The 22439-nt window shown below is 35.7% G+C and overlaps 1 protein-coding gene across 3 annotated transcripts in view; it reads right to left on the reverse strand.

Moving 5' to 3' along the window:
- Positions 1-22439, reverse strand: part of sh3kbp1 (SH3-domain kinase binding protein 1) — a 62678-nt gene that overhangs the window by 9952 nt on the left and 30287 nt on the right. For all 3 annotated transcript variants that reach the window (XM_051098033.1, XM_051098032.1, XM_051098031.1), the window contains exons 3-9: positions 12060-12183; positions 9750-9856; positions 8638-8767; positions 6572-6765; positions 781-856; positions 591-685; positions 288-389 (exon numbers count right to left, since the gene is read on the reverse strand). In XM_051098033.1, coding sequence (XP_050953990.1) covers positions 288-389; positions 591-685; positions 781-856; positions 6572-6765; positions 8638-8767; positions 9750-9856; positions 12060-12183 — 828 coding nt within the window. The remainder of the gene's footprint in view (positions 1-287; positions 390-590; positions 686-780; positions 857-6571; positions 6766-8637; positions 8768-9749; positions 9857-12059; positions 12184-22439) is intronic.

Here is a 22439-nt window from a genome sequence, read left to right on the forward strand (position 1 = left end):
TAAGCACACACACAGTTAAAACACACAGTACACCTATTAAAACACTTAGATGCACTCGTTAAAACAGATCGCCCTTTAAAACCCTTCAGGCCAAACAGCACTAAAAGATCAAACGACATGCTGCTACATCAGGCAAAGGGTGAAGAGGGAGGCAAAGGTACAGGGCAGAGGGGAGCGTGTGTGTGTGTTTACCACAGCTCTGCCTTCACTCAGAGACTGAGGCCCGCTGTCATAAAGACTGGAGCTCCCCGCTGAAGTGTGTCAGTGAGAGACAAAGAAAATCTTACCTCTTTTTCTACCTCAGGAATGAATAACTTGACAAAGTTGTCTGGAAACACTCCCTGCTTGCCGTTCAGCTCCCCGAGCCACCAACCAGCGTCTGCACACTCCTACACACAGCGAAAACACATGTGATCATTCTATTTGTGTTCTGAAGAGACTAGATGTGATGTCAGTAACAATTTGTTCAACCACGCAGAAAGCGTAAATGTCAATTAGAGCATATTTGATGTATAGCATACTGTTAAGTTATCTGGAGAGAAACTTAGGATGTATGAGATGTTATTTTGAGTTGTAATCACCAAACTCACCTTACTGACAATCGTAACGATATCTCCCTCTTTGATTGACAGCTCATCTTCGTTCTGAGCTTCGTATGGGAAAATTACTTTGCAAAACTCCTTCGCTGTAATTTGAATTTTCACAGTCGCAAGTCAGTACAAGAAACAATTATGTCATATTTGCATACAGTTTGAGTACGTAAACAACTAATCCTGTTACCTTTGGCCTTATTCTCAGGCTCTGTCTTCATGGTTTCCTGGGCAACAGCTGGAACGACTTTCTTCACCATTTGAGGCTGAGGAGAATCAGATACTTGTATTAAATATAGTAAAAAATACATAAATACACAAAAATTAATGTTAAATAAAAAAGGTAATATTGTGAAATATTATTACAATTTAAAATATACACCGCCCTCCAAAAGTTTGGAAACACCCTTGGCAAAGTGTGGTTTTGGACGATATCAGCATAAATCCTTATCACATTAAAGTAACTTGACATTGTCAGTTAAGATTAGCAATAATCATTTTCATTTTGATTACATAATAATGGCAATATATACATGTGAAAGTCATGATATTTGGGCAAAATAAGAAAAATGTACACATCTCCATTCTATTCAAAAGTTTTCACCCCCCAGCTCTTAATTAGGGCTGTGTATTGCCAAGAATCTGGCGATACGATACGTATCACGATACAGGGGGTTGCGATATGATATGTTGAGATACACTGCAATATTGTAAACAAGGCGATATATAAGGGTATTTCTTATTTTATGAATAGGACATAATTTTAGGAAGGCTGTAATTAAGAACACACCACCATATGCAAACCATTCAGTGTTATTGAATTTTGTGCAGTACGAGTAAAGGGGGAAAATAAAGTGCTTGCAAGATTCTTTAGTTATTAAACGTATAAAATGTAAGCTTTTATAAACAGACCATATATATATATTTAGACCCTGCTTTACAATTTAAGTTTACAATTGTAACCATGTCCAAGAATTACATCTGCTTAATATCAATAAAAAATAAAGTGCTTACTGGATTCCTAAAGACAACAAAAGAATTGTAAAACAATAAAATAAATACAGATATCGGACATTCTAAGAACCTTTTTGTTCTGAGAATTTCAAAAGTTTTGGATTTCGCAAGTTTTTCAGTTTGTAATTATGCTCTGCGTGGAATTGCTGAGACCTGCCCCGACTGCACAAAACAGCCATGAGAGCAAGTGGCGCGAAAACAGGATGCGGCAGGGGCGCATGCACAGGCGGGTGATGGCAGTGCGACGGTTCCGCTGCTTGCCATGGCCTGGAGCGAACGGTACCTCAAAAGCCAAAATTTTGGCCGAAACACCACACTTTACACCAAGGCGAGAGCAGGAACTATTCTTTCATCCTCCATTAACTCATTAGCGGCGTGCCCTTATGCTAGTATTTCTTGTCACTGTTCAGAGAAAAGAAGACTGCAAACTAGCGGTCAGGACATAAGCTCAAAACGAAGCAACTGTCATGAATCTTGTATGATTTTTTTTTTTTTTAATATCAATATTCTGTTTTTGAGAATCGATACAGTATCGCCAAACAAAATATTGCGATACACACGTGTATCGTTATTTTCTTACACCCCTACTCTTCATGCATCGTTATTCCTTCTGAAGCATCAGTGGGCATTTGAACCTTCTGTAATAGTTGCATATGAGTCCCTCAGTTGTCCTCAGTGTAAAAAGATGGATCTCAAAATCATACAGTCATTGTTGGGAAGGGTTCAAATACACAAAAATGCTGGAGAACCAAAGGATCTGTGGGACCTGAAGGATTTTTCTGAAGTACAGCAGGGAGTTTAACTGTCTTGACAAACAAGGGACTCATGAACAACTATCACTAAACAAAAAAACACAACTGTGGATCAGGTAACAACACAGTATTAAGAATCACGGGGATGTAAACTTCTAAAACGGGTAATTTTTTATAAATTCAACCATTATTTTCTCTTGTGGACTATATGTAAGCATCTTTTATGTGAAATATCTTATTCAGGTCAGTACTAAAAAACAACAACATGCATTTTATATGACCCCTCTTATTTTGGTAAAATAATTAACATTTTGCAGATTCTGAAAGGAGGATGTAAACTTTTGATCTCAACTGTACATACATTTATTCAAGGAACAATATATAACATGAGGAATAAATGACACTATTATCAAAATATAACATTAAAAAGTGTATAAATCACTTGTTTTTCTAAAAAAACATTGTAGAACAGCGAAAACAGCAGGTAAGGTTATAGTGGGAATCCCCGTCTCTTGTCTTCCCTGAGTCCACTGAGTTTGAACAGACTCCCTAAAGCGTGCAGTGAGTTTGTTGGGGGGTAATTGAGAATAAATAGAGGTAAGTCATGTGAGACGAGGCAATGCCTCAATCGCAATATGATTCGTTATGACTGGTCATATTCGGCTGATTGGCTCATGCGCATTCGCAGATCAGTCTAAATGAACAATATAATGGCGTTAATGGGAAGACTAATTTTAAAAAGTAAGTAAACAACTCACACACTTAGATATACCTACTTAGTTACATCAAAATAAGAGTTAAAATGGCATGAAAACAAACTGTGGGAGTTTTTAGTAAGTAATCAGCTTGGTGAAGCTTAAAGTAAATCTCTGTATCTGTAACCAATTTTACCAAGCTTTGGCTGATGATCCGAAAAACTAAAAAAAGAACAGTTGAACATACTTTTAGTCGACGTCTATGGCTGTCAATGAGGGAAAGAAGGAACACTGACTTCAACCCTGATGAGGGGGCCACTATTTCCTCCAACATTCTTGCAAAAACTGATGCATTTAATTGAAAATCTGCAATAATCTTCTGAGGCCATAAAGAGCTGTCAGGGGCCCAGTGAATTCAAACATACATGTGTGAATAGCATACTGTCCATTTGGCTCTGTTTATCTGGCCTCTTTCCGGCAGGGGAGCCACAGTCGTTCCACAAACATGGCAGGGAATCAATCCAACCCGACATACAACAAGCTCTTTAACATCCTGCGCTCCCTTAACACACACATTTGCTGTGTTCGCTGAGGGAAAAAAAAAAATCTCACCCACTCTTCCTCCTCCTCCCTCTCTTCCTTTTTCTCTCATTTAAAGCAGTCATAATGGAGTCGCACTAACAAGCACCATGTGGCAGCCAAATGTTTAAACAACATAATAGGAACATCATTACAGCATCTGGCTGCACTGCTCATCTCAAAGGCCTCATGTCAGCTCTGTGAAGACCCTACGGTGACTTCCACCCACAGAACACCCATAATGCCCTGTCTCGAAGGCCAAACTACCACAACACGAAAGGAAACGCATCTCGGTCATCGTATTTAACAGCTCACTATCCAGTTTTACATCATTAACACAGACAGAGCAAGAGATGCAGACAAAAACAGATCTCATATTTACCTTTTCGCAAATAGACCAAAAAATCCTTCAGAAACGGACAATGCCTACATCTGTGTTCACACGTCCTGCCTGCAACAGGAACCTCCAACAAGCTTTCAGTCTAACCACGGTTCACTCCCCCCTGAGTCATGACAGTCTCTTACAGTCTTACAAGCCCTACTTCTGCTTTAAAACAGCGCTGAAGTCAGGAAACCACTCAGAGAGAGAGAGGAAGAGAGGAGGAGTGGGGTGGATATGGAAAGAGAGCCATGTCAGGGTGTGGTAAATTTGTATATGGGTAAACCTACAGCTTGTAAACGACACTGCATTTCCATATTCCATTGATCACTTGCTTTGCAAAGTAGAAAATTGTCTCTAACAGGTGGAAGAGCTAAGCCCAAGAATATAAAATAGATATTCAGAGACAATCCGGAGAGATTTCCTTTACTTTCGTACTGAACAAAGCGAGACTAAGAGACAAAGTGCGGAAGACGTCCCATAAACACCTCCTTGATAATAACTTCCTTTCTGAGCAACCGAGAATACCAGATCAGCTATTTGTGTGCTATCTTCCTCTACACACACGCACAAATGTTATATTTGAAGTACTTGCCTACTGCATAATGCCACCTATTTCTTTAATTACCATTTAAAACCGTAATATACAACTTTAAACATTTTTAAACAGCATTACGTCACACCGTTGTCACATGACCTCATTATGTTGTATGTTTAATTCAGTGCATTATGAGTACTAGGGCTGCAAAATGATTAATCGTGATTAATCACATTAAGAATGAAAGCTTGTTTATAAAAATCCATGCAGTGGTTTTAATTAATCTGGAAAAATAATAGCCCCTTTTTCAAATCGAGCCATTCTCAGAGGCCGCTTCCACGATAGTTGACTGACATGAGCGTCTTACCTCAGATCAGCTGTAACAGTCCGACCTCCATTGTTTCAGTGCCGGAGCAGGGATGTAAGTTAGACAAGAATATCTCCGATTGAGTGATTGAGGTGTTGTGTTGCTGGATGTAATAATAACAAGGTGGTAGTTATTTACTCCCGAAATCTGAGCCACTGAAGATGCAGTGGATTACGTTTGTTTGTGAAGGGAATGCGACTCCCAATCTACATATATCCATCTATGTTCGCGCAAATCATTCGTGATACAGCTTTACTTATAGCAGAAGTAAGCGTAAGGGTTTTTTATGAATCTTTGCGATCGTCTGTCCTAATAACGTGCTAGTTTGGAAGTTTAGCAGCTAAACACGGCTAAAATAAACAGGCTCGTCACTCCACAGAGAGAAGAGAGGGGCGGGGTGAGCAGAGCTCATTTGCATTTAAAGGAACAATCCCTTATAATGGGACGACTTTTGCAGAGCTCATTTTGACAAGGTAAAGAGGGTGTTGTTTTACACTACCATTGAGAATTTTTACCTAAAGTATATTATAGACTTTTCATTAAGACCCTAAAGAATCATATCAACTTAGCAATCTGATGACCCCTTTAAGGAAACATATGTTTTGCATATTTATATTAATATATGATAGAAATCACATACAAGTATAAATATATACAAATATTTTTTTAAATATATACATGTATGTATGTATGTGTATTTATATATACATAATAAATATACACAGCGCACACACATGTGCACTATGTAAACAAACTTTTATTTTGAATGTGATTATCACGATTAATCACTTTGCAGCCCTACTGAGTACAATAATGAGGGCAGCATATGCCATTTTAAACCAATAAATATTTATTTTACATATATTAAATTTTTTTCATGCAACTAGTTAAACAAATTAATTATAAAATAATGCACAGTATGAAAAATGAATATTCATTTTAATATTTACTAAATATTACATTTAGCAGCATTACTAAATTATTTGTGTTTTTACAGATTCACATTAAGTGATAGATGATGGCAGGTAATCTAAATGTAAAAATAGGAAGAAATTTGCATGCATAATTAACTATCCAAAATTGAGCAACACAGATACGTTTAAAGGAATCAATATGAATAGAACCATCAATAGAAATCAAATGAATTCACATACGTTTGGTACCTACTGTGTACTGTAGAATAGTATACATAGTATGCTACTTTGCAATTTCACACACCTAACCATTGACTTCCTAACCACACTGACTCTCACATCTGAGCAAGAACTTGAGAAAAAAAAAAAAAAACACATATACCAAACACAAAGTTTCCGCAATAACGCAAACCCACAAAAAAAAAAAAAAAATACAACAAAACAATGTTTGGAAAAGACATGAAAGACATAAATTATATGTGGGACTAATAATGAGAGCCAACGATGGTTAGAGAAAATGAGCAAATGAGCAAAGGGATGCATGCCGTTCTCAGTGGGACAGGAAGACGGAAAGATTTTAATGAACAAAAGACTGTGGGGCCAAAGGCAGAGTGAACGCAGGGGACCAAAATACAGACGGCCTTACTGTAATTACTGAGGAAGAGAGTCGTAAAATCCGAGAAACACACATACACTTCACTTTTGCTTCATTAAAAATAAAGTCTCCAATAATACAAGCTCACCTTATCTCCCTCACTGTCCATGTCGACGGATCGTGGGCGGAGCTTGATGGGCTGGTCTTTGAAGATGTCCCCGAAGCCGAAGCCCCGAACCTTTTTGGGCTGAATCTCAGAGCTGGAGGACACACTACCAGTGTCAGACCGTAAACTACTGGAGTCACCACCATCACTCTCTGAGCCGGTGCTGTCCTTCACACCTGCAGATACACAAACATGTTTCAAAGGAGGATTTGAGCATTTGCATGCACCTTTGCATGCAGCATTCTTCACAGTTGAACTGTTAGAGACAATCTGTCCAGGGAAACTCGCCAATCGCAGATTAAAGGGATAGTTTACTCAAAAATGAAAATTCTGTCATTAATTACTCACCCACGTCATTCCAAACCTGTAAGACCTTCATTCATCTTCAGAACACAAATGAAGATATTTTGATGAAATTTTGATCTTGTTTTCTTTACACGCAGAATATAAAGTTATATAATATAACTTTTTTGAGCCTTGAACCGCTCAGAAAATCTCTCGGATTTCATCAAAATATCTTAATTTGTGTTCTGAAGATGAACAAAGGTCTTACGGGTTTGGAACGACACAAGGGTGAGTAACTAATGACAGAATTTTTATTTTCGGGTGAACTATCCCTTTCACTTTAGCTGTGACACTGACATTGCGAAATTTAGCTGGTATTGGTTTTACAAGTGACATTTCACAATCCTTGATATAAATTTCAATGTCACAGTTAAGATGAATGTTAATGAACACAATTTATTTTAAAAATATTTATATAAATAACTATTAATTAATATATAGTACTGTTTAAAAGTCTGGGGTTTAAAAGTAATTAATATTTTATTAAGCAAGGATGCATTAAAATGATCAGAACTGACAGTTAATGCATTTATATTGTTATTAAATCTATTCCAAATAAATGCTGTTCTTTTTAATTTTCAAATTCATCAAAAAATCCTGAAAAAAAACAAAAATCAACAATCAACAAAGAAAGTAAGCAGCACACCTGTGTTCAACAATGATAATAATAAAGGTTTCTTGAGCATCAATTCAACATATCATAATGATTGTTGATTTATGCTATTTTAAAATATAAAAGTTATTTTACATTGTAAAAATGTTCATAATCTCACTTTTTTAAAATGTTGTGATCAAATAAATGTAGCCTTGGTGGGTGTGAAAGACTTCTTAAAAAAAAATTATATATATACACACGTATATATATATATATATATATATATATATATATATACACACACACACACACACACACACACACACACACATATATAAATAGAAATCTTATCAACAGCAGTGTAAATAATATTAATTAAAATCCCCAAAAATTTTGTCAGTCAAATCCCTTTGACCTAAATATTTCGTTTAGATTTTATGAAAATATTTAAATAATTTCAAAACACATTTGCACATTTCACAGTTCTCTGTCGTCGGTTGATGGTCACATGCCATTTCATTTGTTTTGTAATAAAATTAGTTTTTTTTATTCATTTTTCATTTAATTTAATATTTAATTCGATTTAATATTACAATTTTAATTTAATTTTTAATTAATCTAATTAAAATGAATAATTTTCACTGGTTAAAATTAGGGGAAGAAGTGAATGGTTAATGTGTCAAACTTATTTTAAAGCATCTGGATGCATTTCTTCCACGTATTAAATTTATTTCTCCACTCATCCAAGTGACTTCATCAGCCGTAGGGAGGAGGTGGAGATTCCCCCACACTTAACCTTGTTTTACTCTCTAACATCACAAGACTTGCAAATTACTGTGGGAGTTGCTTGCCTAATGGTGTGAATCACGTAGTCATATGCGATGGGATGAAACTTTCATGTTTCACCATCTGCTTGCTTGATCGTTTAGCACTTCAATAAGACAATATGTCATGAAGTTAAGAAACAAAAAAGAACATGCTCAAAAAAAAAAAAAATCCATTCCATTTTATCATGACCTGGATGTCTGTAAATCTTCACAGACATGTAGCTGGTAAGATGAGGAAACAGTTTTAGATGTGGTCAAATGAGTGTGCGATGCAGACTGACTGGTTCGTGTGCTGCGTGTGTCGTCCTGTGGGGTCAGATCCTCAGCCTCGGCCGACAGCTCCTTGGTGAAGTTAGAAGGGAACATCCCAGTTTTGCCATTAAGAACGCCTTCCCACCATCCCTCCTCCACCTGAGCCAACAAACACAGACAGAAGCGGTTTCAAGCACTACAAATAAATAAGAGGCTCTATATTTGAAAAACACAGTCGAAGTCAAAAGTTTAAATACACCTTGCAGAATCTGCAAAACGTTAATTATTTTATCAAAATAAGAGGGATTATACAAAACACGTTAAACTGCCCGCTATTCTTGTTTTCAGCATGTTTGTGTATTTGAACCCTTTCCAACAATGACTGTATGATTTTGAGATCCATCTTTTCACATTGAGGACAGCTGAGGGACTCATACATTTACAACTATTACAGAAGGTTCAAACGCTCACTGATGCTCCAGAAGGAAACACGACGCATTAAGAGCCGGGGGGGTGAAAACTTTTGAACGAATGAGGATGTGTACATTTTTCTTATATTTGCCTAAATATCTTTTTTTTTTTTTTCATTTAGTACTGCCCTTCAGAAGCTACAGTAGATACTTACATGTTCTCCAGAAGACAAAATAAGTCAAATTTAGCCATCTTAAAATTCCAAAAGTTTTCACCCCCAGCTCTTAATGCATCATACTTCTTTTTTGACGCATTATTGAGTGTTTGAACCTTCTGTAATAGTTGCATATGAGTCCCTCAGTTGTCCTCAAAGATGGATCTCAAAATCATAGAGTCATTGTTGTAAAGGATTCAAATACACAAACATGCTGAAAAAACAGCTGTGGATCATTCAGATAACAACACAGTATTAGGAATCAAGTGTATGTAAACTTTTGAACAGGGTCATTTTTAAAAATTCAACCATTATATTCTCTTGTGGACTCTTTTGTGTGAAATTCTTATTCAGGTGACTTATTCAGGTCAGTACTAAATAAAAAATAACATGCATTTTGTATGATCCCTCTTATTTTGCTAAAATAATTAACATTTTGCAGATTCTGTAAGGTGCATGTAAATTTCTGACTTCATATCATAATGTGACTAGAACTTATAGTTATGCAGTACTCACCTCTCCCACAATCTCAATAACATCTCCGATCTTCAGTTCAAGCTCATCCTCATTCTGTGGAGCGTAGCTAAAGGCAGCTTTGCAGCGCCTTTTTCTGATTGCCTCACCTGTTTACATGAAACACGGATAAATTATGAAAATTTATGTTTTTAATCTTTCAAAAGCTTGAGGTCAGTAAGATTTAAATACAGTAAAAACAATACTACTGTTAAATGTTTTAAAATTTAAAAGAACTGCTTTCTATTTTAATATATTTTAAATTTTAATTTAATCCTGTGATGTCAAAGCTGAGTTTTCAAGATCATTCAGTTTTCAGTGTCACATGATCCTTTAGAAATCATTGCTAAAAACATTGCTGTTATCTATGTTGAAAACAGTGCTGCACTTACACATTCCAGCACTAGGTGTCTCTCCTCCCTTTAGTTTACGCTAAACAATTAGCTAAGCATTTTGCTCCAAGACTACTCACTGATCACACAGACCTCTGTGGCTTACGACAACAAATAGTCTCTGACAAGAGATACCCAGGGTTTCAGTTCTCTACAGAATAGAGAACATGGGCAATCCAGCTCTCAGCTACTGATATTATTATCTTGATGCCATAAAGCACAAGTGAGAATGTCTGAAGATTTTAAGACTTAATACTTTGTAGAAACAAAGGAGACACACATATTTTGCTTCACATTGCCAACATGTCTATCTGCAAAACAAATTAAAGTCACATGAACCAACACGAGCGCTGTTGTCTGAAAATCAGGTGATGTAAATTGAGGGCTGTAAACAAAGGTCATGTTTCAGAAACCGTCTGAGTATCTGTCCCATTTTTAAGCAGGATAGTGAAAATGGTATCTGGCAGATCAGGGTTTTGTTACCTTATTTATTTACTTAAAGAGACAGTTCATCCAAAAATGAAAATTCTATTGTTACTCACCTACCCTCATGTTGTTCCAAACCCGTAAGACCTTTGTTCATCTTTGGAACACAAATTAAGATATTTTTCATCAAAACTGAGAGCTTTCTCACCCTGCATAGACGGTAATGCATCTGAAATGTTCAAACAGCCCAAAAAGGCAGTAAGGACATTGTTAAAACAGTCCATGTGACATCAGTAGTTCAACCGTAATGTTACAAAGCTATGCCAATACTTTTTGTGTGCAAAGAAAACAAAAATAACGAGTATTCAACAATTTCTTCTCTTCCATGTCTTCGACGCACATTCATAAGAGTACCACAACGTGCAAAAAGTATTGTCATAGCATCTTATAGCTCTATTACAGTTGAACCACTGATGTCACATGGACTATTTTAACAATGTCCTTACTGCCTTTTAGGGCCTTGAACGTCTATGGGGTCGGAAAGCCAGGGTTGCCAGGTTTTCACAAAAAACCCCCACCCAATTGCTACTCAAAACTAGCCCAATCATGTTTTGAAGGGGATTCCCCATTAAAATTGCATTCCAGGGGTAAAATACACCTTTTTTTGTCAAGGTGCGACTAACTGCGACAACGGTAGCCCAATTCCACAGGAAAATCGCAGACTTGGCAACACTTCAGAAAGCTCTCAGATTTCATCCAAAATATCATAATTAGTGTTTTAAAGATGAACAAAGGTTGGGTTTGGAACGACATGAAGGTGAGTAATTAATGACAGAATTTCTATTTTTGGGTGAACTATCCCTTTAATTAACTGTTTAATTATGTACGTAACATTATTTAGTAAAAATACTGAAAGTCATTATATCTTCACAAGATGCAGTAATTTTTACAAGGTCAAAGTATGTGTCCTACTGTTGTTTCATTATTTTTTAATCATGCATTTGTATTTAATTCAATTTGACAATACACTCACACAGTGTCCCCAAACGACAGTACGTTAAGTTTCCGTAATTATCTAAGTTCTGGAGATTTAATAATGTTTAATTACGTAACATCACACACAGGAAGCAGTAGGAGTAAATGGTTTCTGGCCTGAGGAGAGTAATACTGTACTTACTCTCAAAGGCTCAATTACACACACATAATCCCATTATGACCCGTCTGACAGACGTATTTTGGACCTCTATGGGTGACTTGGCAAATTTACGAAGGCTTGAGAGTCTCTCCGATGGTATTTTTTGACTTAACTATCACTCTTTTCATTTGCCAGAAGCAAACTTGAGCCAGATCTCTGTTTAATTGAATATTCGATCGACGGAAACTTTAACCACCCCCAAATCCTGTCCTGTGAGAGTGAGGGTGTGTTTGTGTGGGTGTATTGTGCTGAGTAAGCACTGGACTACTCTTCAGATCAGGAGCGGATCAGATACGCTACCTTTCTTGGCAGGTCTGAGGCTGGGTTCTGATTTTGGGCTGGCGCTGCCATTGGACAGGTCTGATTTGGATCCGGCCAAACTGGACTCCTTCTTCACCTCTTTTTTCGAGTCTTTCTTTAGCTCCTAAAAATAGAAATGGGGCATTTAAGGCATAGAAACTCTAGAGGGAGCTGTAGTTCATTCTCATACACTCTGTGTGTGTGTGTAAGACAGAGACAGACAGACAGAGAGGCGTGATGCAGGCCTTAGTGCAGCAGAGCAGAGAGGCAATCATTTCCTGGATGGGCCGTACAGTGACTCAGACTCAACCTCTAACACACACACACACACACTTAAAACACTTCTCCATCTGTTTGTCCGTCTGTTAGCAGAAGTAGCTGCTCTGTCTGCACTGCACTTCTCTCTCCCTCCACTAGAGTTGTCAAAGCTGTGAAAATGTGGCTGGTGATTAACTGTAAATCAAATCATTGTGATTAATTATTTAATTATCTATTTTGTTTATGTCCGTTTAATACACATGAAGTCCACGTTGAACTTGAAAACATAAGTGATTTTGTAAAAATATTATGCAAGGGAGAATTGCTATTGTAAGTACTACTACTATTAATAGCAGTAAATATAAAAAAATATGAACATTTTAAACAATAATAGTAATAAAAACAATAATAAAAATATGAACATTTTAAATAATAGTTTAAATATGTATATACTTTAAATAGAATATTAAGTGTATTTTTTATTACATGAATCATAATTTAAAAAAAATTGGAATCCAGCTCACCTAAACACTACAGTATTTATTATGATGTAATGTATGTGTAATTTTTATTACATGAGTCATAAAAAAATAAAATAAAAAAATATATAAATATACATATTTTTATATAAATAAATAAAAATACTAAATATGAATAAAAATATAAATATGGAAATTTTTAACCATAACAGTAATAACAACAATAATAATAAAACTATGAACATTTTAATTACTATTTAAAAAATTATGTATATATTTTAAATAGAATATTAAGTGTATTTTTTATTACATGAATCATAACAAAAATTAAATTAAATTAAATGTCAGAATCCAGCTCACCTGAACACTGCAGTATTTATTATAACGTAATGTATGTGTAATTATTATTACATGAATCATAATAAAAAATAAAATAAAATACTGAATATGAACAAAAATATAAATATTAACATTTCAAACAATAACAGTAATAACAACAATAACAAAAAAAGAGTAATATTTTAAATATGTATATATTTTAAATAAAATATTAAATGTATTTTTACGTGAAAAATAAAATACAATACAATAAAATAAAATAAAAACTTCTTGGAATCCAGCTCACCTGAACACTACAGTATTTATTATAAATGTAATGTATGTTTACTTTTCATTACATGAATCTTAATGAAATAAAATAAATTAAAATACTGAATATGAACAAAAATATAAATATGAACTATTTTAAACAATTATAGTAATAACAACAATAATAAGAAGAAAAGAAGTCATATTTACTAATATATAAGTAATATATACTAATATTTAAAATAGTATTTTAAAAATATTGTATTTTTTTTTTACAAGGAAAATAAAATAAAATAAAATAAAATAAAAAACTTTCTGGAATCCAGTTCACCTGAACACTGCCGTATTTATTACAATGAATAAAATGCCTTCACTTTTACAAATCATTTTACAGTATAGCAATCTAGTAAAATCTGGTTAAACCATTACATAGAGGAGAATGACCTAGCTCATTATTGTTTTTAAAATACTCCTCATTCCAAATATGCAACAATACGCTCATCTTTTCTGGACTTGGCAACCTGTAATGATCATAAAGGTTAGCAATTATGCAGAAGTTAAGCAAAAATGAAGTGCATTGTATTGTAATGGACAATATCTATGCAAATCATCCTGTGGATAGCAAACCAACCTTTGCCTGATATGGTCTGGGGTTGTTTGGAGAGCTCATATGCAATGAGCTATAAAGTGACAGTAATTTTAAGTGCATAATGATCGCTCTACCCTCCTCGTTCTCTCCTCTGTTCAAACTGCGAATTTAAGGCATCTGTCTTTAAGGCCCGTGCAAAGGTTAAGAGAACTGCAGAGCAAGATCTCGAGCATCTCTTGGCTCACACAGAGCTGTCATCCTTTCTCAATTTCCTGCATGTTATCTCGCTCTGCTCTCGCTGCAAGTTCTTTCTGCGTGTTTTACTCTCTCACTCTGACATGCTTATTTATTCAGAAGAATAAGAACTGACTATCTACTTGCTGGATGCTTCATACTTGCAGATCAAGCTGTCAGCTTGCAGGTGGACAATATTTAAAAATGCATCATAAATCTCAACTACATTTTCAAGAGCACGGCTTAAATATTTTAAATCTGACTCATGTCTACATACAGTATAATTCCGGCCCTAAAGACCCCACGCGATGGTTTAATATATATATGCAGTTCTTTTTCCTGTGGTGACATACTTCTTACTGAAACAGGAAGTTTAGACAGGATGGAAGCACTTGTCTTTATTTTAATAATTAATAGCATTTTCAAGCAATCCCTAAAGGGTTTTTACAAGAGCAGATATGGATAACATAAAAATAAAGTCTGTGGTTAACATTACATGTAGAACAAAACGTAAAAGTCCTGTCAACAAAGATAATCAATATTTTTGGTCCATTTCTCCTTAATTTTAAATACGTAAAAAGCTATAAGTGAATTTATCAACATTTAGGAGTGTATAAACACATACAGATGACTAGATATCGACTACACGCCATAAATTTCTCATTTTGGATTCACACGGATTCACTTTCATCAATTAATTAAATTCTTCATTAGTATAACAAAACATCCAATCTTCACATATCCTTCAGAAAATCCTCAAATCAGTTCAAAACCTCATTAACATTCAACAAAACACACTAAAAGCTATATTTTTTCAGCTATTTCATACAAGTTTCCAAAACCCATGAAATTTTAAAAACTAATTAAAATGGAAACTTATCGTAACACACTTATCCTAACACACAAACCAGGAAGTGTCTCTCACACAGGAAAATGCGATTTTCTTTTCTAAATAATGTGCAGAAAAAGTTATCAGCCAGGGAATTAAATAAAGTTATAGTAGCTTTCTTTATGATGACTGCGTAAGTGTGCGAGAGAGAGATAAACTAAAGCAGAGAGAGTGAGCAAGCAAGAGTCTAGGCGTGAAACGAGAAGCTAGCAGCAAAAATGCATTTAGAAATGATATTCTACCACAATAACGTGTTGCATCATGCATCAGCAGACCTTTAATACAAAAAAATTGGACGTAAATGCATATTTTTATACTATATGATTCTAATATACTTTTTAAAATCAGCAAGTTTTTATTTTGGTGGGTTTCCGACGAGGATATGCACTGCCGGTTCTAGCTCTGCCGAGTGAAGCGTGTCAGTGAATGAAAGGTCACAGTTTTGCGTTTTGCTCTGAAACATAGCCTAGATATATGCTTTCAGTTCAAATAGAAAACACATAGAGTATTACAGTTAGTCAATCTAAAATGGTGATTGTGCATTAACAGCTGTCAACCGAAATGAGTGGTCTGAACTTATTTACACAGCGCATTTTTAATTTGGTCAGGCATTTGCACCTGCGCATCACTTACAGTATGTGCATCCGTAGTCATTAAAGCATTTGCTTATTTGTACCTAAATGTGACACTTAAAATAGAATCAGCATTTCTGGTTTTCTAGGAGGAGAAACACTGTAATGCATATACAGCACTGCTAAAAGCTAATTTTGCTAACTTTTAGAAATACACTAGTGTGTAGGCCTTAAAGGAGAAGTCCACTTTTAGAACAACAATTTACAAAGAATTTACTCACCCCCTTGTCATCCACAATGTTCATGTCTTTCTTTCTTTAGTCGTAAAGAAATTATGTTTTTTGAGGAAAACATTTCAGCATTTTTCTCCATATAATGGACTTCTATGGTGCCCCGATTTTGAACTTTCAAAATGCAGTTTAAATGTGGCTTCAAATGATCCCAAATGCAGTTGTAAATGATCCCAGCCGAGGAAGAAGGGTCTTATCTAGCGAAACGATCAGTTATTTTAATAAAAATAAAACAATTTATATACTTTTTAATGCCAAAAGGTCGTCTTGTCTTGCTCTGCCTGAACCGTTTTTGTTCCGGTTAATGACAGTTAGGGTATGTCGAAAAACTCCCATCTCATGTTCTCCTTCAACTTCAAAACCATCCTATATCACTGTTTTACCCTTTTTTGTTAAGGGTGTTTGATCTTCTTTGCATGTTCACTTTGCAAAGACTGGGTCGGAACTTCTGCAATAATGTAGGATGATTTTGAAATGATTTTTGAAGTTGAGAGAGAAAATACGGTTGGAATATTTCGACATACCCTAACTGTCTTGAGCCAGAATACACAGAGTTCAAGGACTGCAAGGCAAGACAAGCATTTGAGAATAAAACATATTTAAATTGTATTTTTTAATGTAAATAACCAATCGTTTCGCTAGATAAGATCCTTCATCCTCGACTGGGATCGTTTACAACCGCATTTGGGATCGTTTGAAGCCGCATTTAAACTGCATTTTGAAAGTTCAAAATCGGGGCACCATATCAGTCCATTATATGGGGAAAAATGCTAAAATGTTTCCCTCAAAAAACATAATTTCTTTACAACTGAAGAAATAAAGACATGAACATCGTGGAAATCGTTTTCTGTAAATTGTTGTTATGGAAGTGGAGTTAAGTCACAGCAAAATAAGACAAAATATAAGCTAAAACAGCACACAATGTGACTTAAAGGTGACGTATCATGAAAATCTGACTTTTTATGAGATATAATCGGGTCCACAGTGCTACCAACCTAAAAAAAACGTGAAAAAGAACAATTCAGTAAATTTATTTTGGTAAGTATTTCTCTGCAAGTAGCGACAAGTGTGTACCAGTACTAATGCCATAGCAAAAGTTTAAGCCAAGTATGCTAACTATTCTGTCGTTGCTTGCACAGATGAGCACAGAACACTATTTAGAGTCCCAGCCTCAGAGCAGACAAGAGAGCAGTGGATTTATTGATTTGTTTACTGTATATTACGCTGATGCCACACAGATCCAGTTTCTTTCCCAGTTGTTCACCCTCGCAGACATGTTTTGTGTGTTTTTAACATAAACAGTTTAAGCACAATAAGACATGAAAGTGAACTTAGTTTCGTACTCACACGCCGTGTGACAGCCACTTTCTGTGTGTGTGCTTCTGATGTGTTCACTCAGAAAACCCTATATTAGAAGTTTAAAACTGATATGGCTTTAAAAACATGATTTCAGCACTACAGACATGATAATTGTAACCAAACACGTTTTTTGGCAGAGCATTCTGAGCTACGAGCTATAAAGGCACAGCCCTATTCTTGAAAAGGAGGCGGGACCAGTAGCTAATTTGCATTTAAAGAGCCATGCGTAAAAAAACAGTGTGTTCCCACTCAAAATAGGCATTTTCAAAATGATTTGTGGGGTATTTTGAACTGAAACGGACACCTTACATTACATCTTATATATGTAAAAAAAAAAAAGCTTATCTAAAATTATATATATATCTAAAAAAAGCTGTTTTTCCCTGGAAATAAGGGAAGTATAAGAAAGAAAGAATGCTACTGAGAACTAAAACCAGTATGTACACACACTCTCTCAAACATACATCTGCAGTCAAGCCAGGAGATAACCAGAGAGATTGAAAGGACAGAGCCCTCAATAGCAAATAAAAGCTGACCTTGAGGAGCATATCACACACTGGATCCTGTCAATGTCTGTATTGTGTTGCTTCTCGTGTGTGTGTGTGAATACACATCTGTGTGTATCCCAGAAACATTCTTTCCAAGACGAAAACCCTGAAAACAAAATTCCATTCACTCTGCCATAACTCCCTTATCAAGTCATTTACGATGAAAAGAGCACACAGCAGCCAACCTGCTAAAAAGATCAGAAGAAGTTTATGCTAGCTCAGGCTGGTTTATGATGGTTCCTTCTGGTTTGGTGGACTAGTCTAACTGGTGGACCAGAAAATAGATTAAACTTAAAATATTTAATTGAAAGTGTCCATGCATGTCAATGTCAATCCACTTCAGCACAACAAAGAAACCAAATGCTATCATTTCAATCAAAACTCTAAGTAATGGTATCACAACAGAGCATTTTACTATGTTTAGAAAAGGAAGTGTGTGTGTGTGTGTGTGTGTGTGTGTTGCAGGGCATCATAACATTTAAGAGTTAGTATTTAGCTTGTGGTTTGGCAACTTAAGTTATTTAAACCATTTTCAAAAATAACACAGGTATGGTCTTTGTACTTTTGCATACTTTCTTTTTTTTTTTTTAAATCGGAAATGAAACATGGAAGGGTTTCTTCTTCAATGGTTTTAACACTGACGAACATAAAGGCAAATACAAACTCATTTTCATAACGCAAAATTCTCTGCGTTAAAAAAAAATAAGAAAATGATACAGCATAGTTTTTAATATATTGTCATTATTATAATAGTATAGTATAATAGTATATCTAAAGCTATTTTTGCACTAACGTTTAGCATACACTATATATAATTTAATCTGACACTCTTTGAAGGACAGCACTGGATAAGATTTGGAAAATGAATTGATTATCAAACAGATCCAGGCCTAGCATTAACAATATATACTGTTTGTTAGTGTGCTAAGTTCTCTGTCACTGTTAGCAGACAGAAGGTCCCATTGATTGATGGGTCATCTCTAGACTACACATCTCACAAAGTCCTACTGTGTGATTGGGATCGGTCCGTGCCAGCCATCAGCATGGAGCTGATGAACTGATATCACAGTGTTCAGAAGAGAGCATTACCGCAACTACTGTTTTTAGCATAGAGTACCATCGGCGATAAAAGATCTGTAATCCTGTATTATGTTTTTGTGGTTACTGGAGCTCCTATCTAAAAGGTTGAACCGTTATTAACCAATGATTCAAACCACACTTGGTTTCGGTTAGAGAGTGGTAAACAATCTGCAACAAGGTAGATGCAGCTCCATCATCACCAGCCTAATTAAGGCATAGACAGTATAGCATATGTGTAATGGTCTACCTGTATACCTTATGGTGCTGCTGCCATGGAAACGCATTAAAACCAGGCCCCTAGGGGCCAAAGTACAGCTGGAGATCACATAGTAGGTCAACGATGAAACTTGAGCAAGAACAATGGCGAGGATCATACAGACACAAAAACACATTCATGAGTAATGACTGCAGAATCTCATCAAGTTAGTGTTCTTTAGCATTTTACATTTATTAAAATAATAACTCACTGCAGTAACAGTTCAAACATTTTATTTGTAAACGTATGTTCAGCTGTTCTTTTTAATAGTTAACTTTGAACTATTTTTGAATTTTGCGAGTCATCAGTTATCAAAGCTCTGTAAATATTGGTCACAGACATAGAGATTTACTTTACATTTTAAAAAGCTGATTACTCACTAAAACACTAAAAATATCTAAATGTGTGTGTTGTTTACTTACTTTTTTTAAATGAGTCTTTCCATTAACGCCATTATATTGTTCATTCAGACTGATTCACAAATGCAGAACGCGAATGAACACAAGAGGCAGGATTTATCACATGAACCAATGACAGCCGAACATAACCAGTCATATCCAATCGTTTCGCGTTGGAGGCATTGCATCCCTGGTAGAAATTAACATTGACCTACAGGAAATTCGTTTAGCTGACTGGTGCAACTACGCAACTATTACAAAAGGTTCAAACACTCACTGATGCTGCAGAAGGAAACACAATGCATTAAGACCTAGGGGTGTAAACTTTTGAACGGAATGAGAAAGTGTACATTCTTCCTATTTTGCCTAAATATCATATTTTTTGAGTTAGTAATGCCCTTCTGAAGCTACAGAAGATAGTTACATGTTTTCCAGAAGACAAAATAAGTTAAATTTACCCTGATCTTTAAATTCCAAAAGTTTTCACCCCCCGCAATGCACTGTGGAAAGGGTTCAAATACACAAAAATGCTGAAAAACCAAAGAATTTGTGGGACCTGAAGGATTTTTCTCTTGTGTACTATATGTAAACATCTTTTATGTGAAATACCTTATTCAGGTGAGTACTAAATAAAAAAATAACATGCATTTTGTATGATCACCCTTATTGTAGTTTTAAAAAAAATAATTTTGCAGATTCTGCAAGGTGTGTGTAAACTTTTGATTTCAACTGTAAAAACTAATACAGTTTTTTTAAAACTTTAAATAAAGGTCACTTTTGGATAGCTATATTAAAACCATTTAGTATTCTCAGTAAAACATTTTATGCACTATTAAAAAGTAATTTTGCACCAAAATCATTTTAAATAGGTAACTGTGGTGTTTGTGGAGGGGACAATCACAACCCGCCGTTTCGCACTCATCTCGCTTTACGGCACGCAGCTGCAAGGCTCACTTTTTTCTAATATACACTTCCTGTCAAAGTCAAAGGCTTTGACAGAGCTCAACTCAAGTCAAACCACAGTGTGTAGCTGCAAACTTCTGCAATGCGCCCCTTCTAACGATACTGTACGCACACAAAGACATACAGACCAGACCAGACGCGGCCTTTTCCTTTTGAACTGTAAAAATAAACATGCCAGCAAAAACAGCGGTCTTGCAAAGCATTCTGGGAGCAGCAGAGGCCTAATCAGACTCACCTGACAGAAAGAGTCTGTGTTTGTCAAAAGAGGGGGTGTTCACATATTTTTGACCACTAAGCAGTGAACTTCTCTCAAACCGGCCTGACTATGCGCGCATGAATCACTAACATGGTTATTCGTTCAACACACTGACACACACACATTCTGCTCCTACTCAGTCACGGGCTTCTTTTCACTGACTTCCTGTTCACAAGAGCATTAACAGAGCTCTGAAAGTGTGTGTGTGTGATCTACATTCCTATCCCCCGCTCACTGGTCTGCTCCAGATGGTCAATGGTAGCTGGTTTTCACAGCGTCCCATCATTCCTCTGTCTTTCACTACACAGGGAGGAGAAAAAAAGTCATCATGTGCTTCGGGGAATGACAGGCCCTCTCGTACACAACATCGTAGACGACCTTGGTACGCTGGCGCTGCTCTTTGATCAATGCCACAGGCCTGCTCATGCTGAGAATCAGGCTGCACGGGTTCGAAAAAAAAGTCTTGCAATAATTTACTCTGGTAAAAAGAGATATCTTGTTGGGAGACAGAGTAGGTACAAAGAAGAAATGTCTGTGTTATACCAATACATGTCTTAATGGCTGTTTTTAACCATGTTTATTCCAAAAAGTCTCAGTTATTTGTGCAGAACAATAATAAGGTTAGATATTTTTAATAAAACTACATTAGATTATGTTAAAGCTTAAATTTAGCATGCTAATGTGCATGTTTAAATGACTTGCGCCCTCGTTAGACAAGATGTGGTCACATTTATTGTTGTTCAAAGCAAAATTCAGTAATTTTAAGAAAAATACATAAGAATAACAGGAATTTTGTGTGAAGGTGAAAGGTGTACTCATGCATATTTTGCAACAGGTTCAACTGGTCATGCAAATTTGTTGACCAACAGAAAGCTGCTTGGTTTGAAAGTGACTTCTGTGTGAACTGTGCTTCAGGCATTAACAATACTATTGAAAACAGACAATACCCCATAACAAAATAGTCAAATTATTCAGGGATTCTTTAAAGGGCTAGTTCACCCCAAAATAAAAATTCTTATCATTAAAAATTCTATCATTAATTACTCACCCTCATGTCGTTTCAAATCCGTAAGATCTTTGTTTATTTTTGGAACACAAATTAAGGTATTTTTGATGAAATCCAACAGCTTTCTGACCTTCAATAGACAGCAATGCAACTGACATGTTCAAGGCCCAGAAAGGTAGTAAGCAAGTTGTTGAATAAAGTCATTATTTTTGTTTTCTTTTCACGTAGCTTCATAACACTACAGTTGAACCACTGATGTCACATTTTAACAATGTCCTTTCTAGAGATTGACCGATTTACCGATATGTTTACCGATATTTAAGCATTTTTCCATAACCGGTTGCTGGTTTTGTAATACCGGGTTCATATTTTGAGAATTTCACGCATGCAGGGGGAGACCCGACAACAACGGCGTGCAAAGGTACAGCATAGCCTACTTTCTTGCTTTGCTGTAATTAGTAAACTTTATTTAATATAACAGCCATTAATGCTCATATTAGATGTGATACATAAATGTCTGATATGTAGCTAGTTTATGCAGCTTGGCTCTAAGAAATAGAGACAAACTTACAGTCACGTAAAATAATTCATCAAATCCTGTCCCAATAAACATAA

The sequence above is a fragment of the Labeo rohita genome, chromosome 24 (genome assembly GCF_022985175.1).
Source record: "Labeo rohita strain BAU-BD-2019 chromosome 24, IGBB_LRoh.1.0, whole genome shotgun sequence".
In the NCBI taxonomy this organism is placed as follows: domain Eukaryota; kingdom Metazoa; phylum Chordata; class Actinopteri; order Cypriniformes; family Cyprinidae; genus Labeo; species Labeo rohita.